Source organism: Arachis hypogaea, chromosome 3 (assembly GCF_003086295.3).
Source record: "Arachis hypogaea cultivar Tifrunner chromosome 3, arahy.Tifrunner.gnm2.J5K5, whole genome shotgun sequence".
Classification (NCBI taxonomy): Eukaryota; Viridiplantae; Streptophyta; class Magnoliopsida; order Fabales; family Fabaceae; genus Arachis; species Arachis hypogaea.
This window is the reverse complement of record NC_092038.1, coordinates 1,598,841-1,615,689: the sequence shown is the minus strand read 5'-3', so window position 1 is coordinate 1,615,689 and position 16,849 is coordinate 1,598,841. Positions and strand designations below refer to the sequence as shown.

General features: G+C 25.6%; 1 protein-coding gene across 1 annotated transcript; it reads right to left on the bottom strand.

Annotated features, from left to right (window-relative positions):
- Positions 1-1,011: 1,011 nt before the first annotated feature.
- LOC112786022 (auxin response factor 18) lies at positions 1,012-4,815 on the bottom strand. The gene is made up of 5 exons (XM_025829448.3): positions 4,202-4,815; positions 2,878-3,999; positions 1,684-2,534; positions 1,537-1,602; positions 1,012-1,338 (listed from the first exon to the last, which is right to left on the bottom strand). Exons 2-5 carry the CDS (start codon positions 3,976-3,978, stop codon positions 1,257-1,259), a joined length of 2,100 nt encoding a protein of 699 aa, XP_025685233.1. The 5' UTR covers positions 3,979-3,999; positions 4,202-4,815; the 3' UTR covers positions 1,012-1,256.
- Between the last annotated feature and the right edge of the window lie 12,034 nt (positions 4,816-16,849).

Below are 16,849 nucleotides of genomic sequence, written 5' to 3'. Positions count from 1 at the left end.
GTCAAGGATCTATTTACCTTTTTTTCAATATTTTATTAGGCCAATGTCAAAGAATTAACTGTTGATATAGAGTGTAATATATACTCTCATCCATTTTTAAAAAGGTAGTACCATTATTATGTAAATATTGTTAAAATAAAAAATATATATTTTTATATTTTAATAATATTTTTTAAAAAAGAATGTTAAATAATAAAAATATATTATTTTAATTTTAATAATATTTTTAAAAAATATTATTATTATAATTACTATAATATAAATATACTAAAATGACTCTTGGAATACATGTGATTGTATTATTATTGTTCGTAAATAAATTTAGAAAGTCAACAAATTATCTTGAACATAATGTAATAGCATAAGTTAATTTTCAAGAGTTATCTTCCTACTAGAATTATAATTTGCATTTTGTATTAACTTTTTTGTCTAGAAATGTTATTATGTAGTGAACAAATTTCAAATAAAATCAGATTAATGTCTAGTTCCATTCAGATGAAAAAAAAACATGGCAATGTATTTATGTAGCATGTACAAGTATTAAGGAATGATATATATCATTTGATAAATAATAATAATAATAATAATAATAATAATAATAAACCCAATTTTATTAAATATTAGTCAACTATTTTTATTGTAAAATTATCCTTTTAACTTTTTTTGAAGATTTAAAATTAAAAATTAAAAATTTCAAAAAATTAATTGGTATTGACTAAAGAATTAATTTTCTAATAATAATAATAATAATAATAATAATAATAATAATAAATGAGCTAACATCATCATATGCTAATTTCTAAAGAAAGCTACACATGAAAGTGTTATTAAATGGCAGACATTACCACAAGCTCACATGACCCCTCTAATTCTATGCATGCCCCACACAACATTAAATAATAATTATGGTCATGTACTACACATACTACTCACTTCTGATCTGGATACACTTAAGCCATTATCATAATTTCAGAAATAATAAAAAAGAAGAAACATGCAAACCACAACAAATAGGGTCCAAATATTTGGTTAATATATAACCATAACCATGTAGTTACAATAGTAATAATCATTGACCATGATGCTTGCATAGTTGCATCATTATTATTTGTACACTTGATAGAACAACATACCAACTTTAAATTTATATATATAAGAAAAAGATATTTAGTTCTTTTTCAAATTCAAGTGACTCTATGTCCTTATAATAATTAACTTCTCAAAAATACAAATATATCTTAAGTCATATTAATTTTTTAAACAAATATGCTAAGAGGACCAGTTTTGTTTGATGCATCAATTCCATGTTCACCACTGCGACTCCCTGTAATCCATGCCCTGCCATAAAGGTTTAGATTAAGAAAAAATTTACATCAAAATTTTGGGATATTTCCTTTTAAAATGTAACTTTTTCCACTTCATGATAGATTATGTTATTAGTATTTAATTTTCTCAAATAATATACTAACAAAAACAAAGAAAATATTCAATTTTTGCTGCATTAGTAATAAATTTGAGCAGAACTTTCTGTCTTACCTTGTAATATTTTTGCTGCTTGAATCCATAAGAATTGTCAATCTTTTTGCTGTCTTCATGAATTCACTACATTGAGATGAAAAATTGATTCAATGTATATATAAGAACATTTTTGGACTAAAACCATGAATGGTAATAGTGTTATACCTGAAGGGTTCTTCTCCAATTTTCTTAACAGCACTTGTTTCGTCGCGGTAAAGAACATGGTTGAAGATCTCAGATCGTTCCATATCAAACATGTTGGCCAGTTTTCTATAGAGTTCTTCATATGAACCAAGGCTTGATAGGTCTAAGGTTCTTCCTACATCTTCTGATTCCAAGAAAACCTTGCAATGGCTAGTTTCCAAGCCGATTTGCCACGAAAACTCGGCAGCATTAGAAGCTTTTCCTGGTGGAATGTGCTGTGAAACTGCAAATTTAGCTTCACCTAAGAAGCACTTCTCTTTGATCTTAGTCTCGTCCGGCGAGTCTTTTCCGGTTCGAGAGATTTGTTGCTCAGTGAGAATAGGCTGACCAAAAAGCAAAAACTGGTGTGTCTTAACATTGTTATCAGAACTCTCCAGACTCTTGTTGGATTTTCCCATGGTGAGCAAGCATGATAAGCTCTCTTTGCTCTTATCATGGTTGGTCATGTCGCGATTATGAACATCGAGCCGATGGATACTAGTTGGAAGCAGCCCCAACTGCAGTTTATTGCTGAGGTGGAAATCTGAAAGAGATATTCCAATTTGAGCATGCCTGGTTCCCTGTATGCTTGCGGGAGCGTTTTCAGATAAACAATACATGGGGCTATTCGGCCCGATATAATTGCCCGGAAACGTTGGTAATGATGTGAACTGAATGTCCTGAGGGAAGTCTGGGTGCTGAGGAAACCTCAACTTCTTCCTTGGTGGCGAGAATGGCGAGATATTGATGATTGGCATGTTTGATACCAATTCAACCAACCATGGACTAACTCTCTTCACATTTTGTAGCAAATCAGGCTCATCCCAAGTAACCTGCAGGGGAAATAGGAAGACTAATCAAGAACCAAAGCATACCAAAATTCTCTATGGTGTGTGAATTCAATGTTCGAGATATAACCATTCATGTGCCTCCTAAGTTTTTGGAAGGAATGATTTCATGACATGGTATCAGTGGTTTCAATGTGTTTTATGCAATATCTATCACTTGGGAACCTAAAAGGTTTGAGTCTATACAAGTAATCCATTTCAAACATATACATTCACATTTTAGAACCAACATTGAGAAAGAACAATAGATCTCCAAAGAAGCATATACAAGAGAAGCACCTATTACATAAATTCAAACCACCAAAGATACATGAGAGAGTTAAGTTACCTGAAGAATTCGCCAAGGCGAATTCGGCCAGCGGATAGGATCAGCAACCTGAACGGAAGCAACAGTCCCCATGAACCAGCTGATCCTAGAAGAATCCTCAGTCTCAAAGGGCATCTTGAACCTCATGCCAGAACACCATTGGATCCTCATTGCATCAGTCACAGAAGAAGCCTTAATGCAGAACTCAGGAGTGCTTGCCCTTGGAGAATACACAACCTCAAATGCTTGGTTCCTTGCAGCCATTGACACAGCTTCCACAACATCTTCAGCTCTCACCCTTGAAGAAGAAGAATAAGAACACCTTCCGTTACTATTCCTTAAAAGCTTGTTGTTCTCCTCTCTCAAGAACATTGATAATGCTCCATAAGGCCCTCCATTACTATTACCATTACCAGAAGAAGCTGAACTCCACAAAGATGAACCCTCACAACCACCACCAATTCCAATTCCAATTCCCCTTTTTGCCCTCCTAATCCCAACACAAAGATCACCATTTTCAGCCCTCAGAAACACCACAGAATCCCCAGCTACAAGCTTCTTCTGATTAACAAAAGTGCTCCAACCAGTTGTAAGCAAGTGCCTCCTTGGTGTACCTCTATATATATGCCTAAACTTCCATAGCTCACCATGAACATCCTTTGCCACCACCGTCTGAACCGGCGGCTCCGCCGAGTAATCGAGCCGGGGGAAGATGGTTTCTGCACAGTAACGAGGGACTGAGAAACCCCCACCATTGTTAGCATCAGATTGGGTCAAAGTCTTTGCAAAAGATGCAGGCTTTTCTTGATTCTCCACAACAACTTCACCCTCCAAGGTGTTGTCGTTTTGATCAAGCTCTGAACTTTTCAGTGGAACAAGCTTTATCTTTGCGAAAACTTCATCTGTTTCAGGGTCAGCCATGAATCTCACTGTTGCAACCCTGCAAGGGATGAGTGGTGGAACCCTCAAAGAAGGAGTTGAGAGATCAATGGCGGTTTGAGCGTGTTCTGCATGCCCTTGTGGAAAGTAGAACACTTTCGAGTTCACTTGAGGCATCTGAACCATGGAACCTGCACACGCATGCCATAGCTGCGGATCCAAGGTCTTCTCACCTTCCTTCATTTCCCTTCTTCGCTGCAAACTCTGTTAAAACCAAAAACAAAGTTTGATCAAACAGTGTTGGTGAATGGTGAATGGTGAGTGAATAATGTTTCTGATTTTGTGATCCAAAATGTGAAAAATTTTCACTTTTGAACAGAGAAACAAGTGAAGTGAAGAAATCAGAGCATGGTAAGTATCTGAAAACAGAGTCTTTATTATTATTTGTTACTGGGTGAGTTAATACCTTAAAATGTGGCGAAAAAACTGTGTCTGTTTGCTTGCACCGTTTGAAAAAATTGAAAGGCAACACCCAACAAAAGAAAGATAACAACTTTGACGCAAGGTGTGTCTATAAATCACGTTGTTCCCATGCGCGCCATTGACACGTTTGTTGATGATGAAATGAACAAGAACAAAAGAAGGAGAAGAAGCAGAGAGAGAAAGCGGTTCAGAAGAGACAAGACACACAACAGTTAAAAACACTGTTTTTTTTTCTTTCAATTTTAAGGGAAGATGGAAAATGAACTAAGCCCAATGGTTTTCTTCTGCTTCACTCAACCAAAAAGTTGAAAAAGTTTTAAACTTTGCAGAATCTCAGAACAGAAGAAAACAAAAAAAAAAGGAAGAGCTTTTGAGAGTTGAAAGCAGAGAAAATCTGAGTCAAAATAATGGAATCGTGTCTTCTTCTGAAGGGTATCACAAGACCTTCATATTCATTCATTCATTCATTCATTCATCTGAATTCTTGAGATCCCAAAGAGAGAGAGAGAGAGAGAGAGAAAGGAACAAGTTTTTGGTTGTTCTCTCTCACACACGCGACAGAAACTATTAACAAAATAAGTAACAAAGCCAAACAATGAGCTCAGACAGAACTTGTTTTAAATAAATAAAAAATTAATTAATTAAATAAAGTGTTATTATATATATATAATTATGAGCATATGATATTGTAAAGATGCAAGTTATTAACATTACGTGATGATATCATGTCAGAAAATATCACGATTTTTTGGTACAAGAGCAGTGCTAGTGTAGCTACCTACCTCATAGCTGAATCAACTATATATGCTTTCAAGGACCATTAATAATTTAATATATATATATATATATAAAGATAAAAAATCACATACAATAAGATTGTTGAAATTGAGAGTCAAAAAATTAAAATAATAATTTAGTTAAATTTATTAAATTATTTAATAATTTTTAATTATTAATTTTATATAAAAATAATTATATGTGAATTTTGAAAGAAACAGGCTAAAGAATTTGCTGTAAGAGATCAAAACATCGAGTTTATATTGACAAAGTCTAAGGAATTTTTTTTGATGGAGAATTGGAGATAAATAGCAAAAGATAGTGATAAATTGATTAAATTCTTTGTGATTTGGTATAACTAATAATTTGTGTTGTATATAATTTAATAGTTATAATTTTACATATATAATTAGTCTTCTAGTGTTTTGATGGCAATACCGAAAAGATACTACAGAGATCAATAAAATGATTATGTGGATTGACCGATTGATTGAGGAAAAATATTTCTTTAGATGATTAAGTATAGATGATTATTATAGTACCTAAAAGTGTTTGCCTAACTTATCAAAAAAGGTTAAAAATTAATATTTAATTTTAAAAATATAAAAGTACATAATTATTAAATATTTAAAAATTATTACAAAAAATAAGTTAGGTAAAAGTTAGGCACTAAATTATAAACACCACATAATTCAATTTAAGTATAATAGGTATTTAGAAGATAATCTTCTCTTTTGAATCAAGATTCCTAACAATAATAAAAAAAAGCTGTATGTAAATTTTTTTAAATATAAATTATCTAATTCTCAAAATTTAACCGATGAATTAATTTAGTTCTCTAATTTTAAAAATGACTAATTAGATTTTGTAAATTGATAATCTGACTCAAAATTCTGAAGAAGTTATTGGAGTTCAACAATCTTGTAAAATTAATTTAGGGCATTGATTAATAATAGATAAATTACTAAAAAAAATGTTTACAATTTTATATTACTTACTAAAATAACTTTAAAATGTAACAAAAATAAAATAGTTTTAAAGCTTTTCATCATAATTTTATATGAACAAAGAAAACAAAATAGTAGTGCATTACTAATTTACTATCACTGTAAATAGTTACTTAATAATGATTTGACACTTTTAATAATTTTATTCGTTAAAGAAAAACTATCTTTATAATTAATAGAACAAGACAACTAAAAGTATGAATTGATTGTGAAATTCTTAACCCTACAATTATTCTTTGTTTTTATTCATTAGAACAGATAGCAGTGTTTCATAATTTCATTTAATTTGCTACCAAGCCAAGTGGGTTGGGGAATATATTGTCAAAAAATAACAATTTATTAAGCTAATTATTCATGAAATTGTAACATGAATGCCACCGCATGCTTTTTCCCACCTAATGTATTTTTTCTCTTTTTATGGAATTATTCCTTTTTCCTTATTATTAAATGGAAATATTCCTTTCCCAAAGGGAATAATTGATTAAAATATAGCACCTCACCAATATAGCACCATGTTGGTAGAATTTATTCATAATATATTTTACCTCATTAATTTTGAAATAACTATTTATATAGATTCTATACAACAATGACTAAATTTGTTTTTAAGGGTTATGTAACTTATTGTATTCTCTTAACCAAAAAATAAAATGTAAAGGCTATTTAAAAAATATTTTATATTTTATTTAGTAATAAATAAAATAATAATGTAAATTCTATTCTAAAAAAATTTAGATATAGAAAGGAGAATGGTGTAGAATGCAGTTATGGAATGTATAGATACTTTACACAATTGTGATGTCAAGAACAAAAATCTAACCGTCCGATTGCTTTAGCCAAAATTTAAATTTTTTCTTCTACACTAACTGGATAGACCGATTACTAAACAATTTTTTTTGAAAAAAATCGAATGGTCCAATTTTTTTATTCTTTATTTCAGAAAAAATTATCTCACATCTATATCTAAAACCCACATTTTTCACAACAATGCATAACACACACATACTTCTCATATCCAAAAAAAAAGAGCCGAAAAAGGAAATGGTAAGTTAGTACTGGCTAATTAATTGAGTTTGATGACATAACAAATAGAAATTAAAGCAAAGCATAATCTGACAAAAGATAATAGTAGGCAGTCACAAAAAGTTTGAAAGAATATTATTATTATTATTATTATTATTATTATTATTATTATTATTTTAAAATTTTCTGATGAGAATCTTCTGATGCCTAGCTAATGCATGCAAAAATTCATAAATAATGAATCAAATAGAGTCAGCATTGCTCTAATAAGTACGTACAACACATCAATGGTGATGAAGAATTAGGTGACGAGTCAGACACTGCCACCTTTTTATATATCTACTCGGAGTCATTGGTACTGTACTTAAAGTTTCGTGTTTAATTTTTTAAAAAATCAAAAACAAATATTTAATATTTACCTTTTAAAAAAAATAAACTATTTAAATGATATTTAAAAATTTATATTATTGATAAAAAATTTTAAAAAATTTAAAAATACGGTAAAAATAAATAAATATTAAATATATATTTAAAAATAAATAAATTTTAATAGAAATTTTTATAATTATTATTATAAAAATAAAATTTTTTTATCCTTAAAATTGGTAATTTTATATAAAAAAATTAATAACATAAATAAAAATATTTAAAAAATTATTTTTAAAAATTATAATTTATATTTTTTTAAAAGATCTTTTTTATTTAAAAATAGAAAATTTTAATATAATAAATAAATAAATAAATATTTTTTATATTTTTATACTCAAATGTAATTATTAGATAAAAAAATATATGAAATATTTCAAACATAAAACTACTTTTTTTTAAATTCATAAAAACTCATCTGGATAATAAAAAATAAGAAAGAAATTAATTTATACCATAGAATAAATAAGAAATTTTATATGGTATAATATAATAACAGGGCAGGAAAATAGTTGAAATATATGTGAAATTAATATATATATATATATATATATATATATATATATATATATTTCTTACAAAAAATTAAATGTACAAAACTAAATTATTGGTATTCATCATGTTAACACTTCATTAACTTAAAAGAATTGAGAAACAATAAAATCTAAACCTTTTAATCATATAAAATTTGATATATTCTTATGTCATAAATTATATTATATATACTCTCTAAAAAGTAGAAACGCACAAATTATTTATATAAGGAAAGGTATGGTAGAATTGTTGGATAATAATTAATAAACATTATTATATGGTTATTGACTTAGACATAGAACATGCATGGAAATTGAATGATGGAAACACATGGAGAGCAAAGAATGAATGTAGAGAAGAAAAATGTATAACACAAGGTAGATAGATATATAAATAGATAGAATTGAAATTTAATGAGATTGAAGAACCAAGCTTACTAATCTTATATATCCTTTATTATACTCTCCTCATCAAAGGTCATACTCATAAAGTTAACAAATGCCCCATTTTGCCGTCCCACATTTGACTATACATTAGTACTATATACTTTGCTGTAATTCAAAAATAAAAACAAAATTAAATTCATTCATGACAATGCCTACATTAATAGTAATCGGTTGGGATTTAATTAATCTTGCTCCTAAATATATATGTATTTTTTAGTCCATCAATTGAGCTAATTAAAGCAAAAATTTAAGCTACACTTATAGTATATTTTGATGGGTTATTAATTAGGTTTTGCTAACTCTATTTTTTGTATATATTATAGTAAATTTCACTAACTTATGAATATAATAAGGGAAAAAAAAAGAGGAGTCAATTAACTTACTTTTACTATTAAATTAAAAAAAATTTCAATAATTTAGTTTCAATAATCAATAATCAATACTCAATACTAAATTATATTTTACTTACTTGAATATCATTATATTCAATAATAATAATAATAATAATTATATTCAAAATTTTTAGATTGTCGATGTATTAAAATTTAACTCTAAATAAAATTATCAATAAAAAATAACATAGAAACGGAGGCTTTTTTTTCTTCTATATATATATAAAACCAAATACAAGTTTAAATAAGTTTGAAGAAAACTACTCGTAATTGTGATATATATATTGAACAAGTTTAATCATCCGTGCCATGCACGTAATAAAATTGAAATTATAATTTTAAGTTGTTATGTTAAATTTTATTTTAATTATACTAATTTAATTAAAAAAATAACTTGTATGCGTTGTTTTTCTTTTCTTAATATAGTATTAATTGTATTAACTATAAAATAGTTATTTAATCTACTTTTTTTAATAAATCAGGCATATATACTCAATATGACTATAAATAATCTAGTAATACTTAAATCTACCAACAAAGTTTTATATGTTGGTTTTCTGTGAAGTAAGAAAATATCAAAATCAGCTCAAAATGAAGAACAAATTAATAGAGAATCCTAATGCAGAAAGTTTTGTAATAAACAATAAATAATTTAAACCTACTGAATAATAATTCAATGCTATCCTTTGATACCTGCAAAATATATACATGAAACAACACTGTATCAATGTTTGTATATAAAATTATATGATTAGCGTAATTATAAAATTGTTTGTCAAGAGAATAAAATTATACGAATTTTTATTATAATTTTAATATTCTCAAACTATTAATGTACAATAAGAATTCATCTATTAGTTCCTAAAATTTCTAAATTTTTTTAAGTGATAGTAATAAATTTTAATAAATAAATAGATTTAGTAAGACATTTTGTTATTACCTTTTTATTATATGCTCTCAAAAACTTCTCTATAGGCAAAAGTTAGGCACCATACCATAGGCATCATAGAATTCACCATATAATAATCATAAAATAATCAATTCAATATAATTCAACACAATTTATAACATATTCGTTTTGAAAAAAACATTTCAAAAGGAGAAAATATAAAAATATATTCCAACATAATAATATAACATAACATTTTTGGGATGATACTGAGTGACGTAGTGACGAACTTGAGAGGTAGAGAAAGTGAGTTAGAGAGAGAGAATCGAGGCTGAGAATGAGTCTGGAAGAAAAAAGAAGAATTCGAATTGGAGACAGAAATTAGGGTTACTAAATTCAAAAAATAGATTTATGTTATATAAATTAGGATAAATTAATAATTTTATATTTGCGTATATTTAATAGGTTTCATGGGGTGGGTACTTATGTCTGTGTCCCATTAGGTGTGGCAAATGGAAAAGTTCGCCCCGTCTCACCAAAAGCCCCCATCTGGTGGGCTGGTCCGCCCCGCCCCATCTAGTAAGGCGATCCTGAATTTCTCCCCCACTCCGTCTAATAGTAGGCTGGCGGATTGGCGGGCTATCTTTTTTTTATAAGCCATTAAATATTAAATAATATATAATTTTACAACAATTTTAATAAATTTTTAATTTTTAAAAACATAAAAAAATTATAATTTTTAAATTCACACACATTACAGTCTTTATAATTATAAATATGTAATAAACATAATTATAAACTAAATTTTTTAAAATAAAATAATAAAATTAACATTGTCCAAAATAAAATAAATATTGTCCAAAATATATAATTAAACATCTTCGAGTTTATAATCAATCAAACATAAAATATAATCCAAAATACAACTAAGAACATCTTCAATTATCATCTTCATCCTCTTATAGATCAATAACATCATAGAAATTTATAAAAAAAAATGACCATGACAAAATAAAAGCTTGCCCAAGCGGGAAAGCCTGCCCGGCCCCGCCCCCTCCCGCCAAAGCCCATGAATTAGGAGGTGCGGGGTAGGTGGGCTTTTTAAGTTTGGTGGTCTCAAATTTCCAGCCAAACCCATCTTTTTTGGCAGGTTATGTGGACCAGTCCGACGGATTTTGACCCGTTTTCCACCCCTAGTTCCCATCCATTTTTGCGTGGCAGGTCGTGAGGATTTCACGAGTCCCCGTTTTGGCTGTTTTTTTTATCATCCCTATTGCTAGTATTCATTGGTTCATGCCATGGAATTATTCTAGCCACTCAACAAATTTTCAGATAATCAAAGTTTAGGTTATATAATTTTTATAAAGTCACATGTATCCTTGTTATAATAATATTAATATAAGATAAATAGATAAACACTAAGCTATTGTTTGGATATAAGATGAAAAATAAGAGAAAAAAATAGAAAGAAAGAAAATGAAAAGAAAAGTATATTTTTTTGTATGTTGTTTAGACGAAGAAAAAATGTTATTTTTCTTTTGCTTGGATGGAAAGAAAAGTGAGAAGAGAAAAAATTATAATAGAATAAAAATATATTAATATTTTTATATATTATATATAAATTATAATTCAAATGCTAATTTGTATTTTTATCCATATTTGTACTTTTGCATTAGTTTTCTTTACAATTTTGAAGAGAAAAAATTTACATGAGCCCCACATACATTTTTAAGTTTTTCATTCAATTTCTTTGTTGATCCAAACAATGAAAAATTAATTTTTCTATCTATTTTCTTTTCCAGTATTTTGTTTACCCACATACACATTTTTCATATATATAACAATAACTAATATCACATATCAGGTTAATTTACGTTGATAAACAAAAGCCACCCCAAAATTACCTAAATCCCCTAAACCCAAAAACATTACCTAATTATCTCCTTTTATATTTCTATATAAATCGAATTTAATGAATTCGAATTAGGGTAATAAGTAGTAAATCGAATCTATAAGATTCGAAATACTTGACATTGTGATTCGAAAATAAATTGAATTCAAAAAATTTGAATTATGTCATCCCCTACTAAATATAAAATTTGATTTATATGGTTCATGCTAAATCGAAACAATAAGGTTTGATTTATACTAATTTAGTAGCAACCAGCTCATTATAAATCGAATCTCCTTCATTCGATTTAGTAATATAGATAGCATCCAAGTAATTTGAATCTTATAGATTCGATTTACTACGAAAATACATAATTTAAACTCCATAAATTTGATTTACATAGATATGTAAATTGAGACATGCACGTAGCCTTTTTTACTTTGGGGGATTTACGTAAAATTGGTTTGCAAATGGTTTATAAAGGTGATTTATTTCACATATTATAACTTGTGAAATCATAATATTTTGAGAAGTGATGTATAGACAACTTAAATATTGATAAGTTTAAAAAATTTTAGAAAAAAATAAAAATATCAAAAAATTACATTTTGATCCATGAGGATTTTTTTAAAAAAAATTATCCATAATCTATGATTAATAACTTTAAAATTATATATATGTTATTTATTTTATATATTTCTTTTATTTTATTGAGATTTATAATTTTGTTATCGGCGATGTTAGTGGTTATTGAGAGATTTTTATCTTGGAATAAATTATAAAAAAAATTAAAAACAAAATTGGTTACTATTTTTCTGACAATTCATTTAGTTTTTAGTTTAAATTAAAATTAAATTATATATTTAATTTATATTTGTTTGTTTATCCTAATGATCGTATATAATAGATAATATATTTAAGCATGTTTTAAAAGAAATGATTGAATTTTATATAATTAAAAGTTAACTATGAAATTAAAACTAAGATCAAATAAAATACAATAAACATATGAAGAGTGGAAGTAAAATAAATAATTAAAAATAAGATAATGAAATAATTAAAAAAAGCAAAAAAGAAAAAAATAATGCATGTAATTGATAAAAATACACTGTAAAAAAATTAATATAATCAATGAATATAAAAGATGAAAGATAAAAATTAAGATATATTTTTGTGAAAAAATTAAAAAAACATTGTAAAAAAGAACCTATTAATTAAGTTTTATGAAAATATTATAAAAGTTTTAAAATATTAATAAATAAAATAGTAACTCCTTTAAGAATTATTAATCAAAATACATAAAAGTACATTTTGATTCCTAGATATAGAAAATAATAAGAAAATAATTCAAATTAAATTTATTTATTTTATTATTGATTAAATAATTTAATGTTTATTTAGTTTTAGTCAAATCAGATAATATAATTGCAAATACATAAATTCAAGAATTTGACCATTATCAAGCATCTCATCAAGAAAGTTATGCAAAATCTATTATTTGCACATTAGAAAGTTTTTGTAGCGCTTTTTTACCAAAAAAGAAAGTTTGGTATTTATATAAATTAAATCCTATAAAATTTGTTTGTTTTATTGAACAATAAATCTTTAAAAAATGTAAATTTATGACCTCTTTCAACATTTTTACGAACAATATTTATACAATTGTTGACTCGCATTATCACTTTTTTTAGCGATAACATTAGAAAAAAATATATAATTTGTTGTCATTCTAAAAAATAAATTCATAACAGGTCAACTGACATAAAAATATAACATTTAAAAAAAATCATTATAATATATATATTTATTTTAACAAATATTCTTCTATTTAATACTATAAAAAAATATATTGCCTACTTTAAATTGCTACATATCAACTTTCATCTACGATAGTAGTAATAGAATACCTAAATTGAGATATATTCATCAAGAAAATAATCAATAAAAGAAATTATTATAAAGAGAAAAAAAGAAGAAAAGAAGAGTTGAAATACTAAGAGCGAATAAAATCACGATTCTTATAATTGTGTGGCCATCTATATATAATAGACCAGACAACTATGATTATCTAACAAAATTAATTTGTATTTATTGCACTCAACTTGAGTAAGTAAGAAATTATCTTATTTTAATTTAGTTCTTAATTTACATAATTTGAATTTAGTTCAATATATATGATTTAATTTAATTATTAGTTGAAAATATTTCTGTTACCTATTTTATTCATAAATTTATTATTTTAATGACTAATAAATTAATCAAATTAATTAATTAGTAAACACAATAAATTTGGCTTAATAAATTAAAAGAAATAAATTAAAAAATACTAACAGAATATTAAAATAAAAAATTAGAAAATACTACCAAATTGAATTGATATAAATTATAATAAATGATATAATATTTAAATATCTAAACAAATCAATTAGTTGATATAGTTAGTTTATCGTAATAACTTGTATTTAATGAGTTAAAAGAAATAAATCCGGAAACACTCTCAGAAGCATGCCACGTCAGCTCCATCATTAAGTGATAGAAATCCAATTTTTATATAATAGAATAGATAATAGAATAGATTCATATATATGCATAACAAAACAGTTTAATATTATATATTTTCTACATTAATTATATGTCAATATTTTGAAAAAAAAAAGAAGAGATATATAAATATGTATAATATTATTACTATATATGAAGCAGTTTTATATTGCTTTAATTAGAGACTTACTATAATTATATAAAATTTAATTTGAGAAAATAATTTCTCTTACCATAAATAATATACTAAAACTGTTAGTATATTATTTTCTTTATGGTTAATTAAATTTATCAATGATTTTTCCGTGTAAATCGTTATTACCCAGTTTTTAATAATGACTTAATATACAAAATTTGAAATTGAAAATTGTTATTACTAATTCAATTAACTGGTTAATTGAGTAATAATTGTCAAATTATTAAGGTGCAAAATCATTGATTTACTCAATATATTTTCATATATTATTTATATTTCAAGTAATAATTTGAAATTATATTATTTACCCAGTTAATAATACTATTATTAAAAATTATTTTTTGCATTGATTTTTAAATCAATTATTAAATAATTATTTTTGTTAAGGTAATTATTTATAAATTATTTTAAATTATATTTTGTTAAGATATAATTATTTAGATTATTACTCATGACACGGGTATAATTTCATTTTATACCAATTAATCAATTATAATTATATGACACGGGTGTAATTTTAATTTTATCTATGGATTATTTCTCGTAATAATATACAACATATTATTTACCGTGATAATTTGATTTGATTGATTTCTATTTTATTTACGTACATAAATGATTAAAATATATAACATAAATATCGTAATTATTATAATTCTATGATATAATTATAATTAACATATTTTATCATAATTAAATATTAATTTGATATAATTATAATAAAAATACTTTTTCAAAATGATATAATCTACTATTATTCATCCACTAATTATTTGGCAATAAACCTTAATATGATTTTTTATATCTCTACTATGGGAAAACTACTTAGATATACCAAATAATATGTAACATATTACTACTTATATAAGTTAAGGCACAAAGACAGGATTTAATTAAGGTGATTGAAACTTTCACCAAATAGAATATGACCTCAATCGAATAAAAAATGGTACTCGATTTTGCATTAATTAGCTAGTCGAAAAAATAACATACCCATTCATTATTCATGTTTCATTATATTTTTTAAATAATATATAAAAAACATATATCCTGTGTATAAAAATGTGACTATTAGTAATTTTATTAATAAACCTTTTTTTAAACTATTACTAATTTCAATTTTAATAGAAAATTTGAGAAAATAATTTCGCTTGCCATAAATAATATACTAAAACTGTTAGTATATTATCTTCTGTATGGTTAATTGAATTTATCAATGATTTTCCCGTGTAAATCGTTATTACCCAGTTTTTAATAACTACTTAATATACAAAATTTGAAATTGGAAATTGTTATTACTAATTCAATTAACTGGTTAATTGAGTAATAATTGTAAATATATTACCGATCGTTGAAATTGCATATCTGAATTTGTCACGAATTTAACAAAACTGAATTGAAATTGAGGGAATTCAATTTCATTATGTGCTCCACTTTGAAGATTTTCGGGCAGACGTAAAAAGCATGGAGGGGATGGAATTGGAACTTGCCCTATAAAGTTCTGTGGATACAATTCCTCAATCAAAATCGAGCTCCTCCTAAGAAATCTAACTTTAACCACATTCCATTGGGTTGGTCATAATAGGTGAGTAGATCCAACTATCCTTCGGTAAAGTAGAAACTATTGTCTCTTTTTTGAACGCTTATATCCATGTAGTTGGAACCCGAATCAGTGAAGACAACTCGATGAGGTATTTCATGGATGTGATGCATTGTAAATAATTGTGGCAAAAGACAATCGAACTGAAACATTAGACGATAAGAATAACTTAGAGTAACAACAAATGAAAAATTATCAAAAGAATAATATAATAGAATGAGTATATGAAAAATATTATAAAAAAAATTATAAATTATACCTTAAAAGGATCAACTTCAATAAAAAATGAAGAATACATTCTTATTCTATGAAGTAGTAAAAAAAACACTAAATATAAAATTATGAATTGACTCTCAAATTTAGATTCATGTACCACAGGAAAACACTATATATAGACTTTAATAAAACAAAAATAAATATGTAAATTATCTATTATTAAAGTAATTTTTTGATAATGCATTAAATATTGATTTGATACAATTATAATGAATATATGTTCCTAAATTAGTATAATTATATATTAATTTCATCATATCACGGGTAACAAAGATTTTTTATTATTAGTATTACTATTATTGATATTATTATTATCATTAAAATGAATAAAAGTATTTTTAATTGATAATTGATAAGTAGTTTAATAGTGCATTAAATTTTGATTTAATACAATTATAATGAAGATATGCTTCTAAATTAGTATAATTATATATTATTCATTAAATATTAATTACAATATAATTATATTAAAGATATTTTTTATAAAATAATTTAAAAAATTATTTGATATACGTGAATCGGGTAACAAAGATTTATTATTATTATTATTACCATTATCGAGATTATTATTATCATTAAAATTATTAAAAGTATTTTTAATTGATAATTGATAAGTAGTTTAATAGTGCATTA